We start from the raw sequence: 19,029 nt of genomic DNA, 5'->3' as shown, positions 1-19,029 counted from the left end.
TAGAGAAAGCTACTGACACAATGAAAAATTGGTCCTTGTTGGGAATCTAAATAGCAGAGTAGGAAATGATTGTGAGACATACAAAAATATTTTGGGAAAATTTGGAGAAAAGAGCAAAGCTAATAATAATGGCAAATATCTGTTGGATTTCTGCTCAGGACATGGACTGGTTATTACTAACACCATGTTCCAACATAAAAATGTGCACAAATTCACATGGAGAAAAGAGGCTAGGAATAAGAAAAGTCTCATTGACTATGTTATTGTTGATAGTGATGTTTTCTCCCTGGTGCAGGACACCAGAGTGCATAGAGGATTTGAAATTGGAAGTGATCACTATTTAGTCTTGAGCAGGATAAAATTGAATTTCATATTGAAAAGACTAACATGTAAGAAAGTTTTAAAGCGAATAAAAGTTGAGCAGCTCTCAGATGTGAACTGTAGACTAAAATACAGAAATATTATTGAAAAGAAAATGAAAGAGTTTGAGAACAGGAATCAAACCTTGGAGATTCAGTGGCAAACTCTGAAGGAAACATTGATTGATTCTGCCAGAGAGGCATGTGGTGAGGTTGTGTGCAAGGATAAAAAAATCAGAACTGCATGGTGGACAAACGAAGTTAAAGATGCAGCGAAGGAAAAGAAGAAAGCATATCAAAAGTTCCTGGTAAATAAGTCAGCTTGTGCTCTTAGAGAATACAGAAATAAATGTAAGAAAGATAAACACTGTGTAAAACTAGCTAAACAAAGGTCATGGGAGGACTTTGGCAAGAACATAGAAAATAAATATCAAAAAGGTGGTAAGATATTCTGGGGATTGCTGAAGAAGCAAACAAATGGAAGTAAAAGGAGTTAGAGATGATAAAGGTGACATGAAAATGGGAGAAAAAGATATCCTTGAAGTATGGAGTAATTACTTAGAAAAATTGCTAAATGAAACAAGCAATGATAGCACAGTGGTAAAAAACACTCAAAAGGCATACAGTAAGGAATACACATCCATACTTGAAGTAGAAAAAGCCATCAAAGGCTTGAAATGGAAAGGCAGCAGGAGTAGATGATATACAACCAGAAATGCTGAAGTATGGTGGTATAAAACAGTGGCTGCACTGCACAGTTCAGAAGGCTTGGACAGAGGGATGAATTCCTGATGACTGGAGTAGAGCTCTAATAGACCCATATACAAAAAAGGAAATAAATCTGAATGTGAGAATTACAGAGGTATTTCCCTACTGAGTGTCCTGGGCAAGATTTATGCCAGTATACTTGAGAAATGGTTGAGAAGAATTGCAGAAGAAAAGCTTAGTGAAAAACAAACTGGATTCAAGCCAAACAGAGGCTGTCATGATCAGATCTTCACTTTACTACAAATAGTTGAGAAAGTATGGGAATATAACAAAGATCTGTATTTAAGTTTTGTTGATTTGGAAAAGGCATATGACAAGGTGCCAAGAGAGAGAGAAGCTATTCAATACACTACATTTATATGTAGTGTATTGAATAGTGTCAATGGGGCACCAATATATCAAGCAATACTTAGTCTGTATTTGAGTTGTAAGTCAGCAGTTAGAATTGAAGGAAGTACAGGAAGATGGTTTAATGTTAAATCTGGTGTGAGACAAGGATGTACATTATCTCCTCTGTTATTCATTATCTATATGGATCACATTATGAAGGATAGTGGTATTAAACATGATGTCAGAATTGGATATGTTAATGTCAGCTGTTTGCTTTATGCGGACGATGTTATACTGCTAAATAAATCCGCTACAAGTTTGCAAGATTCCCTGACTAAATTGAATAACTGTTGTAATAGCTATGGTATGAAGGTCAGCAATAAAAGACAAAGACAATGAAAATAGGTAGAATCGTTGAAAATGTCAACTGTGTTTTGAATGGGGAACATGTGGAACAAGTGAAACATTTCAGCTACTTAGTGGCGATTTTTAGTGAAGATGGGAAATTAAATATGGAAATAGACAACAGAATCAACAAAGCTGGTATGGTAGGAAGTCAACTGAATAAATTCATATGGAATAAGAGAGAAATTAGTCGGAACACTAAATTAGCTGTATACAAGACAGTGTTCAAACCAGTTTTAACTTATGGATATGAGAGCTGGGTCAGAAGTAAAACACTTGACTAGAGACAGCAGATATGAGAGTCCTGAGAAAGATTAGAGGCATGAACAGATGGCATCTATGGCAATATCATATTAAAAATGAGGATTTAGGAAAGAACTTGACATTGTCAGCATCCAGGAATGCATTAGCAGAGCTAATCTCAGGTGGTATGGTCACTTGAACAGAATGGGCGAGGAAAGATTAGCAAAACAAGTGTTCTCTGCCAGGTTGGCAGGAAAATGACCCAGAGGAAAACCAAGATATAGGTGGATTGATACGGTACAAAGTGCCTTAGACGATAGAAATATAAGATCTGATAATGTTGGAGTCTTGATAAATAACAGACTGATTTGGAGGAAAATTGTAGATAGAAAGTTAGTAATGATGTAAATTTTTCATGCAGTACTATCATATCCTGTTCACCCCTTGAGGGTACATGTCAGGAATATGATGATGATGATAATCCAGAATGTGCTTCGACCATAACTTTATACAATGGAATCATCACTTTATTTATTTAGTATATCTCAGCTTGTTGGTAAATTTCTTTCTTAGCACTGCAACAATCCTCTGGGTTACCTTCACTACCTTTGCAACATATCTCCTCAACTTCAAGTTTCTAGCAACAATCATTCCAAGATCCTCAGTCTCCTCCACTTTCTGCAATAAGTTCCAACAACAAGAGTATGCAGCCCTCCATTTTTGGATATCAAAAATTTCAAGACCTTACATTTAGTTGCATTAACTAATTGGCACTCTTACTAATAACCCTTCAAGGCATCATTGCAGACAACTGAATACCTCCATGCAATCAGTGGCAAAAGGGTTAAACAGCAGAGATCCCAAAAACTGAGCCCCGCAAAACCTCACTCGTCACTTTCCTTTTTCCTTAATACTGTTAATCTATACACAACACTGATATATATCAGAGCGTCAATCTCTGATCAATTCGTTCGCCTGATATCTAACCCCATGTTGCAGCTTAAATATCAACTAACCATAGTTGATATTTAAGCTGCTAGTTATCTTCTCAAATGCTTTTGCAAAAAAAAAAAAAAAGCATATGCCTTTTCCTCATCAGCCACCTAAAGAGTAAAACAAGAGCCTCTTAACAAATTTGTGCTGCTCTTCATAGATAATAATATCCTCATTTGTCCAAATTGGTATATCACCTCTTACTAACTGCTCCAAAATCTTAACTACAGAAGAAATATAAAGTAGTCCATAATTAGACATCTCCATTCTACTGCAACCCTTATGCATTGGCACTCTCTTTTACTCTCTGTCCGCTCCATGAACACTTTCTCAGAAGCTAGACTTTCATTGAACAACTAGGAATGAAGCTGTATTTCGTAGCACATTATCTTAAAACAATGCAAAATCTCATCCAATCCCAATAACTTACTGACTTCCAGAATACTTGGTAAAATATATACTCCTCACACACTTCTAAACTTTCAACGATCCCGATTCCTCCAGGAATAAGACCTTCTTTTCCATAATGAAATACCCAATAAAGTGATCATTAAATAGCTCCACTACGTCATCTGAATTGGTCACTTGATTCTTGTTTCTGTCTAACAGGGTCATTTATCCACAATTATTTATGCTCCTACTGGCCACATAAAAAAATTTCTTAGCATTTTCCTTAGACTGTAGTGCTAGCCTCTTCTCATATTCCATTTTTGTCTTCCTTACTATACCTAATTACTTTCCTGACACGAGTCTTATATTCCTCATGAAACTGCTCTTCATCTCACTTATCCTTCAAAACTGTTTTTTTTTTTTTTACATCTGCAGTTACTGTTTGATTTCATTAGATTTAATTAATTTCATCTGATTTCATGTTTTATTTCATCCACATTATATGAAATTATATTATTTTTTTTAGATGAGGAATGCAATTTGTCGCTGCCCTGATAAATATTTCTTGACTCCCATGCACTGATATCTCTTTCTTTCAATTTTTCTATCCATGGAACTATCCCTAGCTAATTTCTAAGCTTATTATAGTCATCTACCTTATAATCCCATTAATTCCTCTTGACATGTCTGCATGGCTATTCATTCTCCAAGTCAAAGCCACTTTCATCAGCCAGAAGCAAGGATGACATCTCTGTTGCAATGAAATTCTCTGATGCTTGCACTAAATCCAAAACTCTTGATCCTCATGTTCTCTCTACTATATGTTGTTTGAGACATTTGTTCCTCAAGCATTGCAGAAATTCCATTCCTGGAATTCATAAATGCAATGTAAATTATACTTGAGAAGAAATTATATTCTTAATTCTTTATCCAAGTGTAAGCAAAACAAAGTTTGCATGTGAATTATCTTCATGACTAGGCCACTTGTATACAGAGGTTATTGCATAGCAAATAAGAATACATACATGTCCAACAGGGTCATTCATGCTCTGCATTATGCAATACTAAGGCAACTGATGTGAAGTCGAAAGCCTCTATATACAAATAGCCTAGTCAATCATTTGAAAGAAAACCAAGAAGAGAATACTCTAAATGACAGCAGAGTGTTCTTACCTATGAGGAATGAAGGACTGACTTTGAATGTGTGTGTGTGTGCGCGTGTGTGACAGAGAGAGAGAGAGAGAGAGAAGAGTCATATAAGAGCTTTGGAGATGGATTATGTGTATATCTCATATTCAAAGCATTTAGAAGGCTGACATAATATCTGAATTTGTGAGAAAATGTTGAGAACTACTCAGAGTGTGAATTTTACAGTAGCATGGTCAAGTACTACAGATTCCAAGAGAGATAACAGAGCAATGAAATGGTCACCACCAGATGGCAGAAGAAGGGATAGCCTTGACATGGAGTGGAGATGGGTAATGGATGTGGTGTGAGCTATGACGTTGCAAAAAGTCTCTTTGGATGACCATTCACAATGGGGAAGAGAAATAAGGCAGCTGCGGAGCAGTGGAGATACCTTTAAAAATAATCATCAAATTCCTGCCATGTACCCTCAAGGGGTGTACAGGATATGATAGTACTACATGAAAAAAATTACATCATTATTAATTTCCTATCTACAATTTTCCTCCAAATCAGTCTGTTACTTGTCAAGACTCCAACATTATCAGATCTTATATTTCTATCGTCTAAAGCATTTTGTACCATATCAATCCACCTATATCTTGGTCTTCCTCTGGGTCGTTTTGCTGCCAACCTGGCAGAGAACACTTGTTTTGCTAATCTTTCCTCGGCCATTCTGTTTAAGTAACCATACCACCTAAGATTAGCTCTGCTAATGCATTCCTGGATGCTGACAATGTCAAGTTCTTTCCTAATGTCCTCATTTTTAATATGATATTGCCATTGATGCCATCTGTTCATGCCTATAATCTTTCTCAGGACTCTCATATCTGTGGTCTCTAGTCTTTGGTCAAGTGTTTTACTTCTGACCCAGCTCTCAGATCCATAAGTTAAAACTGGTTTGAACACTGTCTTGTACACAGCTAATTTAGTGTTCCGACTAATTTCTCTCTTATTCCATATGAATTTATTCAATTGACTTCCCACCATACCAGCTTTGCTGATTCTGTTGTCTATTTCTATATTTAATTTACCATCTTCAGTAAAAATCGTGCCTAAATAGCTGAAATGTTTTACTTGTTCCACAGGTTCTCCATTCACAACACAGTTGACATTTTCAATGATTCTGCCTATTTTCATTGTCTTTGTCTTTTTATTGCTGACCTTCATACCATATCTATTAAAACAGCTATTCAATTTAGTCAGAGAATCTTGCAGACTTGTAGCAGATTTATTTAGAAGTATAACATCATCCGCATAAAGCAAAGAGCTGACATTAACATCTCCAATTTTGATATCATGTTTAATACCACTTTCCTTCATAATGTGATCCATATAGATAATGAATAACAGAGGGGATAATGTACATCCTTGTCTCACACCAGATTTAACATTAAACCATCTTCCTGTACTTCCTTCAATTCTAACTGCTGACTTACAATTCAAATAAAGACTAAGTATTGCATGATATAATGCCCCATTGACACCATATAACTGAAGTGTATTGAATAGCTTCTCTCTTGGCACCTTGTCATATGCCTTTTCCAGATTGACAAAACTTAAATACAGATCTTTGTTATATTCCCATGCTTTCTCGACTATTTGTCGTAAAGTGAAGATCTGATCCTGACAGCCTCTATTTGGCCTGAATCCAGCTTGTTCTTCACCAAGCTTTTCTTCCACAATTCTTCTCAACCGTTTCTCAAGTATACTTGCATAGATCTTGCCAGGAACACTCAGTAGGGAAATACCTCTGTAATTCTCACATGCAGTTTTATTTCCCTTTTTATATATGGGTACTATGAGAGCTCTACTCCAATCATCGGGAATTCGTCCCTCTGTCCAGGCTTTCTGAACTATGCAGTGCAGCCACTGTAAGACTCTTATACCACCATACTTCAGCATTTCTGGTCGAATATCATCTACTCCTGCTGTCTTTCCACATTTCAAGCCTTTGATGGCTTTTTTTACTTCTAGTATGGATATGTATTCCTGACTGCATGCCTGGTCAGTGTTTTTTACCACTGTGTTGTCATCACTGCTTGTTTCATTTAGCAGTTTTTCAAAGTAATTACTCCATACTTCAAGGATATCTTTTTCTCCCGTTTTCATGTCACCTTTATCATCTCTAATTCCTTTTACAGCACTCTTTCCTCCATTCTTAAGCTTCTTCAACAACCTCCAGAATATTTTGCCACCTTCTTGATATTTATTTTCTATGTTCTTGCCAAAGTCCTCCCATGACTTTTGTTTAGCTAGTTTTACACAGTGTTTAGCATTCTTGCATTTGTCTCTATATTCTCTAAGAGCACAAGCTGACTTATTTGACAGGAACTTTTGGTATGCTTTCTTCTTTTCCTTCACTGCCTCTTTAACTTCCTGTGTCCACCAGGGAGTTCTGATTTTTTTATCCTTACAGATAACCTCACCACATGCCTCTCTGGCAGAATCAATCAATGTTTTCTTCAGAGTTTGCCACCGAATCTCCAAGGTTTGATTCCTGTTCTCAAACTCTTTCATTTTTTCTTCAATAATCTTTGTGTATTTTAGCCTACAGTTCACATCTGAGAGCTGCTCAACTTTTATTCGCTTTAAAACTTTCTTACATGTTATTCTTTTCAATATGAAATTCAATTTTATCCTGCTCAAGACTAAATAGTGATCACTTCCAATTTCAAATCCTCTGTACACTCTGGTGTCCTGCACCAGGAAGAAAACATCACTATCAACAATAACATAGTCAATGAGACTTTTCTTATTCCTAGCCTCTTTTCTCCATGTGAATTTGTGCACATTTTTATGTTGGAACATGGTGTTAGTAATAACCAGTCCATGTCCTGAGCAGAAATCCAACAGATATTTGCCATTATTATTAGCTTTGCTCTTTTCTCCAAATTTTCCCAAAATATTTTTGTATGTCTCACAATCATTTCCTACTCTGCTATTTAGATCCCCAACAAGGACCAACTTTTCCTTTTTCATTGTGTCAGTTGCTTTTTCTAAAGCCTCAAAAAATTCCTCCACTTCTACCTTAGTAGAACCTTCGGTGGGACCATAGGCACAAATAAGTCTCATTGTCCAGTTACCCATTCTCATATTTGCCCACATTCCTCTACTTGAGACTGACTGCCATTCAAGAAGATTAGCCTCGTATTTTGTGTTGAATACTATGGCTACTCCTTCTTTTCCTTGATTGTCACTGCCTGAATATAACATTTTGTATTTATTGCTCAGAAAGATCTCACCAGTTTTGATCTTTTTTGTTTTAGTCACCCCTATTATGTCGATCTGGTACTTATCTAATTCCTCAGCTAGCTCCCTTTCTTTGCCATTCAGGCTTCTTACGTTGATAGTACCGATTTTTAACTCTGGTGATGTTGAGTTGGGGTTTATTTTCAGATTTGTTCCAGTAGCTGACTTTTCGCTGTTCGCCCTGGTTCCCTGGCGAAAACAACGGGGGCCTTGTTTAACCGGGCGACGCCCCAGCCGGCAAGAAATTTTGTCATGTTGTACCATCATTCTATATTTTGGTTTAACCAATAAGAATACAATTTGGTCGGCTAAATCCCAAATTGCCATCCCATCCTCGTCCGTTCAGTATCCAAGTAGATACCCAACAGGGTGCACCACGAGAAGGTGAGGATTGGACATTAGGTCAGAAGCCCTGGTCGGTTCTCTGCATTCCTTTAAAGGCTATGTGGAGGTCTCCTCTCAGTTATACAGCTTTGACCCTTAAGCACCACCTTTAAAAATAAGTATAATTCATTTCACCATATATATGTTCTTAGAGAGTCTAGAGAATCTTTTTAACTAAGTCTAATAATGCAAGGATATCACAAAAATTTACCTGTTTTCTGTAAAATATTTCTTGCAAAATAAACAGTTTCGTGAAAACTGCTTGTCTGTTCTTTCTAAATGTTGCTGATAAAGCACATATTCCTAAAAGAGACAAATAAATCAGTTATCACACTAAGAACTTTGAAGAGCAAAGCACTTAAATTAACAGGTAAAACGACATTCTTCTAGACAATAACAGCAAATAAGAGATAATTGCAAATATCATTTACAAAATTTAGTTTTATTTCTAAGCAACTTAAACAGTATATGGTAAAGTATAATCTTACTTAAGCATTTTTTTTTTTTGTTTGTTTCATCTCATCTTTCTGGGAGAGAGTTCCTGTCACTATGATGAATTCCTTCTTCATTTCTGTTTTTTTTCTTCAATGGCTTATAATTTCTAGTTAATCAAGTACATCCTCTAATAATGTATATTTGGGTCATCCTCTTCATATTTTCCTTGACATATTCCCTTCTAATATGTTTATGATTTATCTGTTGTCTCCATACATGTCTCAAGAATTTCATCTTCTGTCCTATGTCTCTTATGCAATACTTCGTTCTCTTTTATTTCATATAGGACTCCTTGGTTTTCTCACCAACTTATTCCTAGTAATTTACTCTCCAACAGTGTATTTTAAATGCATTAATTCTTTTCCAGTCTTCTGCTGTACTTGTCCAGGTTTCCTTTCTGTTCCGTTCCACCATACCATACCAGAACACATGCCAGAAAGTGTTATCTTTACTTGGATAAAGAATTAAAAAAGAATATAATTTCTCGTCTTTTTGGACATTTATAAATCTATTTTTTTTATGTTTTTACTTAACTCACTTTCATAAATTATTTAGTTTCTTGAATGCTTCTTTATCATCACAAAGCACATCGTATGTATCTGCACTCCACCCACAGTTATCCCCTTCAATCCTACTTTTATTACTTTTATTGCATTCTTTGTAATGATGCACAACTTTATCTTACATCACTGATTATACACATAATCTTAAACCATTATCACAAATTAAATATATAATCTGAAACCACGCAGCAGCTCATGGTCATTTTTGTGCTGTTTATTATCTAATGACGATACCCATGAAATGGCAAGCACACAACCATTACGTTGCTGGTCCTGTATGTACTTTACTAGTTTTTGTGCCTCTTCAGTCTTTTGCCTCTTCAAAATTTTTTATTTTACATATTTGTAATTCTTAATTTTTCAAAATCGATAGTCCATTTGATTCATCACTTTGCTTCTTTTCTTCATTTTCATTCTGAAACATAAACAGAACCATAAAAATTCATTTTCAACACCTTTCTCTTACCACGTGTTTTCAGCACAATCAAATTTGGTTCTGAATATTTGACAAAATTTGTCATATCCATCTTCTAAAAATATTCAACACGGTATGTCTTTTAACTTAGCCTCTGGTTGGACAAGCTAGATAGCTCCCATTACTTCGCCACTGCTGGCCTGGTTGGCTGAGTGGTTAGTATATTCACTCTCCAACCAACAGGTTGCAGATTTGAATCCTGCCGTGGCTCTAGAGCATGGTTTCTGGACTATGTAAAAAATATATTAAAAAAATATATAAAATTGATTTTAAAAAATACAAAAAAATCCTTAGCCCGCTCACAATACCAAATTTATTATATGTTTGCAAATAATCTTACATGGGTCGAAGCAACATAAAAAAAATTACCTAATAAGCTTTGCTATTTTTTATTGTTTTTAAAATCAGGAGCAACATGAAACCTAGTTTGAGAAAATTTCTATATTAAAAAAAAAACAATATTTATATGTTTCATCAACTTAGACAAAGCTTTGACAGAATCAGATTACAGAATGTCCTGAAAGTACTAGCACCAAAAAATAATCCACTGTGAGTTATCAAACAACTGATATATCAATATTGGAACAATCGATATAAACACACACACAAAAAAAAAAGGGAATAAGTAATAAGCAACAAAAAATACCTGAAAGGAAAGGAATCAGAATTAACATTTACTTAATTTTACAGTCATGTTGTACTATCATTTTGTATATTGGTCACTTAAACGGAATGGGCGAGGAAAGATTAGCAAAGCAAGTGTTCTCTGCAAGGTTGGCAGGAAAACAACCCAGAAGAAGACCAAGATATAGGTGGACTGATACGGTGGACTGATCTTTTTGTTGTCGAACGCGGCAACCTTCATTAGTGTTGTGTCAATTGTTTATGACATTTGTTTCATTAGAAGCTGAGTTATAGTGCCAAGAGTGACAGTGCAGTTTGACAAATGGTCAGAAAATGAGTTTCAAATAGAGAGCAGCAATTGACTTTTGTGTTAAACTCGGTAAAAGTTTTACTGAAACGCATCAAATGCTTCAAAAAGCATATGGTGATGATGCTTATTCCGTACTCAAGTTTAAGAGTGGTTTAAGCGATTTCAAAGTGGTCATGAGGACGACGAAAAGCCAGCCTGTCCAAAATCTGGACTGAGAGAAGTTAACATCCAAAAAGTGTGCAATTTCATCAAAAAAAAACCAAAATCGTCCGTGAGATTGATTGAAGATGAATTGGGGATTCCAAAATCAACTGTGGACAACATTCTGACCGAGAGTTTGGGCCTGCATAAATTGAATTCGCGTTTTTTGTTCCCCACAAGTTGACCAATGACCAAAAAATGTATCGAATTGAACACTGCAAGGATCTCATTAAAACTGCTCGTAAGGACTGAAACTCCTTGAAACGATCGTTACTGGTGATGAAACGTGCCGTTTTTTGATTACGAGCCTGAAACGCAGCAGAGTGCTGAGTGGAGACCACCATAAGAGGGGCATCCGAAAAAAAAAAAAAAAAGTTGCTCTGAGAAGTAAAAAGTAAAGACAATGCTGATTTGTTTCTACGATTCCAAGGGCATTATCCACAAAGAATTCGTTCTGCCTGGTCAAACGGTCAATGGTGAGTTTTATCTCAAAGTTTTGAAGTGATTGATAGCGAGAATTTGTCGCGTATGGCATGAATATCATGATGCAGGCAGCTGGTCACTTTTGTACCATAATGCACCATCTCATGATTAGAATACTGTGAGAGAGTTTTTGAGCAAACACCAAGTATGTGTGTTGGATCACTCGCCGTATTCACCTGATTTAGTACCCTGTGACTTCTTTCTCTTCCCCCAACTTCATTTGGGGATGAAAGGAAAGCGATACGACACCACTGAAAATGTTCAAGCGGCAATAACCACGACCTTCAACGGTATCCCAAAAACTGATATAAAAAACTCATTTAACGAATTAATTGACTGTACCACATGCTGTATCGAAGCTGAGGGAGAGCATATTGATTGAAATAAATGATTTGAATAATTATAATTAGCCTATGTTTTATTTTCTATCAAAAGATCGGTTTCTTTTTGGACAGAGGGTATAGTACAGTAGAATCTGCTTATTGTGATCACGGATAATGTTATCAATTGGCTATTGTTATCAAAAACAGTCAGTTCCAAAACACACCATTTAAAATGAATTAAAATAACTCATCCATTATAATCAAAGTTTTGGTTATTATTATGAAAATCCTCAAATGATTAGCCATTGGAATCTCAGAATTAAGAACTTTATTATTATTACTGGCGACTACAAGGAGTCCTTAGACTCATCGAGGGAGGTCCTAAATATCGTGTCCACACAACTATTTGACATTCACATAGTATCTATCATACTTAGCTTTGAACTCATTCACTGTAAGACACCCACAACAGACTCTGGCAGCTTATTCCACTCATTCACCACTCTAAAATTAAAAAACTCAACTCTAACACCCACACCAACCACACTCTTGCCCAGTTTCCATGGATGTCCCCTAGTCCTCCTACCAACAGTCCTATTCTCAAAAATATCTTCTGAATTAATGCTATAGAAACCCTTCAGCAATTTGAATGTCTCAATCATATCTCCCCTTTTCCGCCTATCAACCAATTTCTGCAACCCACAAATCTTCAACCTGTTTTCATAAGGTTCATTCCATAGCCCTGCTATCATCTTGGTCACTCACCTCTGGATCTTTTCAACCTCCTCCCCATCAAGAAGAAACCTAGGTGACCAAATCTGGGCACAGTAGTTGAGATGGGGGTCTTGTCAAGGGTCCATACAGAGGAACAATAACTTGCTTATCTCTACTCGTCAAAGTATTCTTCAGCATCCAAGTGATTTGATGAGCTGATTTAGCCACTTTTGCAATGTGCCCCCCTATCCCTAACTCCCTATCCACCAACACTCCCAAGTCCCTGTCCTCATCAATCTCCTGGAGTACAGTTCCACCAATGTGATATACTGCTGCTAATCTTTTCACCCCAAAATGCATAACCTTACATTTTGCCACATTAAATTGACATCCATTCTCCTTAGCCATGGCAACTGCAATCTATCCAAGTCGTCCTGCAAGATTTTGATATTTTCTGCATTCACTATTGCCCTACACAACTTTGCATCATCAGCAAACAAACGAACCATTCCTCTCAGATCCTTCCCTATATCGTTAATGAACAAATTTAACAGCAGTGGTAAAAGAACAGAACCCTGCAGCACACCACTAGTCACAGGCTGTCTTTTGGACTCTACTCCTGAGTAGAGTCCAAAAGACTACTCTCTCTCTCTGGTATCCCTCCATCAACTACCCTCCTATCCATCTCACCAACCCTATATCCATTCCCATATGTTGTAGTTTACGGATTAGAATTCCATGTGGTATCCTGTCAAAGGCCTTAGCCAGGTCCAGCAGTATCACTGTAAACCCATTACCTTATCCTGTTCAGCCGTCACTGTGTTATAAAACTTGAGCAAGTTACTGAGGCATGAACTACCCTTCACAAAACCATGCTGTCCCCCACAGTATCTCATTTTCACCAATCCATTCCTGTATTTTTCCCTTGACTACTTTCTCCAAGACCTTCAGAACGACTCCTGATATGCTGATTGGTCGGTAATTTGGATCCTCCTTTATGCAGCGGAACTATTTTCCCCTCTTTCCACCGCTTTGGGACTGAACCAGACCCCGAGACTCAGATTAAACAATATGGTCAAGGGCACTGACAATTCTTTAGCCACTTCACGTAAGACCTGTGCTGGTATACCGTTCAATCCCACAGATGTATTTACATTAAGGTTCTGTAATAGACTATTCACCTCCACTTCATTCACCACAATTCCCCTACAAACTAATGGTTCCTTCATTTCTTCAATGTCACCACCTGGATGATATACTCTTGCAAAGTGCTCACTCAGTAATTCCACTAAATTGACTGAATCAGTGACCTCCATACCATCGGAATTCTTAAAATCATTCTGCTGTGTACAGTTTTTCTTTTACTTGCAGCATATTGAAATAACTGTTTGGGATTCTCTTTAGCTTGCATCGCTAATTTCCTTCCATAATCTGCTTTTGCTTTTATTACCACACTCGTTACCCTTCTGGCCTGTGCTTTATACCATTCATGTGCCTGCAGGTCACGATTCTCCTTAAATTCCCTCCACAGTTGTTTCTTTTTTTGCAACTCAAGTTTAATGGTGTTATTCATCCATTTAACCCCTATTTGATTTACTATTCGGACTTTAGTATACAGTCAGCCATAACCTCCTGCAAATGCTCCTTGACCACTTTCCATGCCCTATCAACATCCAGCCCTTGCAGTTTTACATGCCATGGCATTGAACCAGGCAATCTCCAAAGCTTGTCATACTTGCCAGCACGGTAATTCCATATATACCCTGTCTTAATTGAAAATTTCACACATTTAGCCATCACTCTCACCAATAGGTGGCAACATGGTCATATTCATTACAGTCAAATTCTCAGATGCTATTACTAGGTCAAGCAGTCTCGAACCCCTAGTATGTTCCATTATATGCTGTCTCAGATAGTTATCCCTTAGTAACTGAATAAAATCCAGTTCCTTCCAATCAATGTTACCATAGTTGAAATCCCCCATAATAATTACCTTCCTTCCACTCATTTCATCAATTTGTCTATGCATACTATCTCCACCATCTATTCCATCACCTGGTCTATAGCAGCAACCAACTGTACATTTTGTTCCGTTAGTCTCAATTTCACACCAAATAGCCTCAAATGAGCTCTTTTCACTATCCTGCAATACAACTTCTATTCTCCTTGGCTGCAGTTCATCAGCTATCATCAATAACACTCCTCCCCCATTTTATTCTCTCTCCCTCCTGAACACACTATACCCTACACATTCTATCCCACTAACCATATCATCTTCTGTCAGCCATGTTTTACTAATGCCAATAGGATTAATCAGGAAAAAATTTGACAAAGAACATTTGTTAAAATCTGACTTTTGTGTTATTCTTCTTTTATTCTTAATCATCTTTTAATGTTATTTTTCTGTAAATCTTATCTTCCAGATCCATAAATATTAGTTAAATCTGCCAGGAAATGCAGGCGGATATAAATACAGTTAAAATGTGATTTTTCAAGTTTATTTTCATGCTCTCTTTCAGTAAGTGATTTGAATTTAAGTGCTTGTTAAAACAGCCCTTAGCATTATAGCAGAAGCAAGTAAAAAACGTAAAAATTTATCTTTTCAAGAAAAGCAAAGAATTTTTGGAGTGCTATGATAAGTTGGCCAAAATGAGTCAGTGTAGTGCAGTTGTATATTTAAAAATTTCACATATCAAAACTGAAACTTCAGCCCTTACTAATGAGAACATAGATCAGAAGAGAGCCTGATCTGGTAAGGATACTCAAGCTAAATCAGTATTAAAACTTTGGTTTATTAATGTTCGTGAAAGAATGCTTCAATTAATGGGCCTTTGATGCGTCAAAAACAGGGCTGCATTTAGCATAAGGCGCATTAGGTGCAAGCTGGGGCCTCACTCTCTATGGGGGACACATTTTAAAACCTTACTCCCCACAAACAACAATATAAAAAAATTGCCTAGTTATAGTTGCAAAATAAACCACTTATTTTTAAATATTAAATTCGTAATATAAAAACTAGAGGCTGCTCAAATATTTGTGCAGCAAAAAAAAAGGGTCAAATATCAGAGGACAGTAAAGAAAATTCCAAGTAACACAGTACACATAAAGACAAGTGACACATATTCCCCCCCCCACACACACACAAACAGTTAATTCATTAAAGGCTCTAAAATCGCCGTTCAGGATTTAATGGCAAAGGTAGGTAATTGCATGATAAAAGGTAGAATGCCGATGAAGTTTTGATCAGTGAAAAATGCTAGGGTGGTCTGGATATTTCATCCACCTGGGTCGGAAGGGAGGTTAAGTGTTGTTCATACACACGCATAACAACTGATAGTTTACTAAAAATAAAGAACCAGAAGACTTCAGTTTGGTGATGCAAAATTACATAAATCAAGTGGATATTAAATCCAGCATTATTTCAAAGCCGAATGTAGAAACTATGAAAGTTTCGTATGAAATTTGACCAGAGCTTACGGAAATACACACACTGGCATTTACAAGCTGCGCTAGCGTAGACCACATATCGGCATTTACGAGTTGCCCAAGTCCATGCTAAGGCAACTCGTAAATGCCGACATGTATATTTCCAAAAGCTCTCTGGTCAAATTTCGTACGAAATTTTCATAGTTTCTACATTCAATTTTGAAATAATGCTGGATTTTATATCCACTTGATTTATATAATTTTGCATCCCCGAACTGAAGTCTTTCGATTCTTTATTTTTTAATAAATGCTTTATGCACCGACCGAGAGTTCGCTTACGAAAAATACACCTCTCCGACAATTCGAGTTCCCTGGTAATGAACCAGAGTTTTTGCTCTCTTAAGTTTCTTTCGAATTTAGTTCCCGGTGAGGGACACTTAGATTTCAGGAAGTTGCCTTGAGAGAGCATTTTGAGTCTCCGGGGAGAGTGTTTTCCGGCGTGGTCCATGAGGGGCTTTGTCGGTGGATGCTTTTTCCTGGAATATGAGCAGTTCTGCTCAATGGTAGGGTGAGCCTGCCAACATAGGCTCACCCTAGTTGGACGATCTTTTGGTCACTCGTAGGAAGTGGTCCTGGAGATCGCCTAATTTTTAGAGAGCTTAAATTTTGGGAGTTTGCCTTGAGAGAGCATTTTGAGTCTTCAGGGAGAGTGTTTTCCGGCATGGTCCGTGAGGGGATTTGTTGGTGGATGCTCCTGCTGATGGGGAGGGGTTTAAGATTTTGGGGGAGTTATGCCTTGAGAGCAATTTGAATCTCTGGGAATTGATGTTTTCTGGAAGGGCCGCTACAGGAGCTGTGTCAGCGGGTGCTTTTCCCTGGAAAATTAGCAGTTTGCTCAGTGTTGGGGTTAGCCTGTCATGGAGTGGAACCAACACTAAGCTAGACACTCTTTCGGTCACTCATAGGGAGTGGTCTGGGGGATCGCCTAATATTCTTAAATAGTTGCCTGATCGCTGAGGAGAACCAACTAGTTTCAAACAGCTGCCAGGCCAGTGAAATCTTATCAAAATGGACCAACAGAAGGCGAATATATGGACGCTTGAGAGCAATCGATCATGTCTTCTATAAAGTCCACGCTAGGGCAACTCCTAAATGCTGGAGAGTGTATTCCCGTAAGCTCTCTGGTCAAATTTCATACGAAATTTCATAGTTTCTACATTCGGCTTTGAAATAATGCTGGATTTAATATCTACTTGATTTATATAAACCGATAGTTCAGTTACCGTTATTTGGCTAGTACTTGAAATTATATACAAGTGTATATATCTGATTCTATGGTTAAAGTAGTTCTCACAGTCGGTAATAATATATTTTTCAATGAATTTATTATTCTTATGTTACAGTTACTCATTTATTTTAACAAAACCAAGATACTACTGTTTATATTTTTGCATTTTTAAAGCTTTTAACGTAATTATTTATTTATATGTTTATTTTGGATTTAATAAATATTTATTTCGCTTTTGATAGTGATGCCAAGAAAATTTGAATCTGGAGTTAGTAAAAGAGAACGACTTAGAGAAAAGGAAAAACAGCTTATCGAGCATATTTTAATAATATGCCTCAGAATGTTGGTAAAATCGAAAGTTAAAAAAAAATAATACACAGAATACAATAGAATATATGTCAGAAATCTAAACGAATCACATTTTTACTGTAAAAAGGCAAATGGAACAAAGGAGAAAGGAGAGTTGCTAATTTTTTCAGAAGCCAGCAAAGCAATTACTGTTTTGTTTGCGAATTGTTTTCTAAGTCAAATAATAGCTTAATGAAGGGTTTTAATGACTGGAGAAATATAACATAGACCTCATGTGATCACGAGCGTTCTACTGAGCATATATGAGCAATGTGCACATATCGCAAAAGAAAATCAAATTCTGTAAATAGTCGAATTGATTCTAGATAGACGAAACAAATATAATCTGAAGAAAATTATTGGAGAGAGAGGTTTTAAAAAGAATAATAGCTACCCTAAGTTACTGAGTAAACTAGGACTAGCATTTAGAGCCAACACAAATGATATATTTTCTGACTCTTGTGGAAATTATTTATCGTGCTTACATTGTTTAAGTGAATTTGATGATTTTTTAAAACATCACATGAAAATTGAAAAGTTTTATCACTTGGCTATGCTACCAGTTATATATTTGGCTTAATCTTTTATCCAAGTGTAAGCAAACAAAGTTTGCGCCTGAAGTACTTTCAGAACTGGGGCAACTCGTGGTAAAGGTGGTATAAGTTCTCATCACTTGCCTTAGTATCTCCCATAATGCAAAGCACATCTCCTTACAGACATGTATGATGCTATGCATTAAGGGAAGGGGGTCACTACCCAGACCAGTTTCTACTTTTATTGAGGTCTCATCTGTGGGATCCAGACCCAGAGGTGGTGATACTAAGGTGGAAATAAAGGAGAAGTCATATTTCCATATACTAGTTGCCAAAAGGTGTCACACCTTATTATTAAAATTCTCTGGATTAAAGATAAGTTGATGGAAGTTTTTTCACTTGGCTATGCTGCCAATTATATATTTGGTTTAATCTTTTATCCAAGTGTAAGCAAACAAAAGTTTGCACCTGGAGTATTTTCAGGACTGGGGAAACTTTGGTATATGGAAATATGACTTCTCCATTACTTCCACCTTAGTATCACCACCTCTGGGACTGGCTCCCACCCTCAATAAAGGTCGAAACTGGTCTGGATAGTGACCCCTTCCCTTAATGCATAGCATTATACATGTATGAAAGGAGATGTGCTTTGCATTAAGGGATACTAAGGCAAGTGATGAAAAGTCATACCAGATTTGCCACGAGTTGCCCCCCCCCCCAGTCCTGAAAATACTTCAGGCGCAAACTTCGTTTGCTTACATGGATAAAGGATTAAACCAAATATATAATTGGTAGCATATCCAAGTGAAAAAACTTCCATCAATTTATCTCTAATCCAGAAAATTTTAATAATAAGGTGTGACAACGCCTTATTATTAAATCCATTACTTCCACCTTATTATCACCACCTCTGGGTCTGGCTCCCACTGATGAGACC

At 36.8% G+C, this 19,029-nt stretch overlaps 1 protein-coding gene across 2 annotated transcripts in view; it reads right to left on the bottom strand.

Annotated features, from left to right (window-relative positions):
- LOC150108339 (zinc finger protein 277-like) overlaps positions 1–19,029 on the bottom strand; it is a 195,674-nt gene that overhangs the window by 136,814 nt on the left and 39,831 nt on the right. For both annotated transcript variants that reach the window (XM_090415747.1, XM_090415746.1), the window contains exon 5: positions 8,521–8,612. In XM_090415747.1, the coding sequence (XP_090271873.1) occupies positions 8,521–8,612 (92 nt within the window). The remainder of the gene's footprint in view (positions 1–8,520; positions 8,613–19,029) is intronic.

Source organism: Typopeltis vanoorti, chromosome 3 (assembly GCF_054136105.1).
Source record: "Typopeltis vanoorti isolate ZY-2024b chromosome 3, IOZ_Tvanoo_1.0, whole genome shotgun sequence".
NCBI lineage: Eukaryota > Metazoa > Arthropoda > Arachnida > Uropygi > Thelyphonidae > Typopeltis > Typopeltis vanoorti.
The sequence above is the reverse complement of the archived record's forward strand: the minus strand, read 5'-3'. Positions and strand labels throughout refer to the sequence as shown.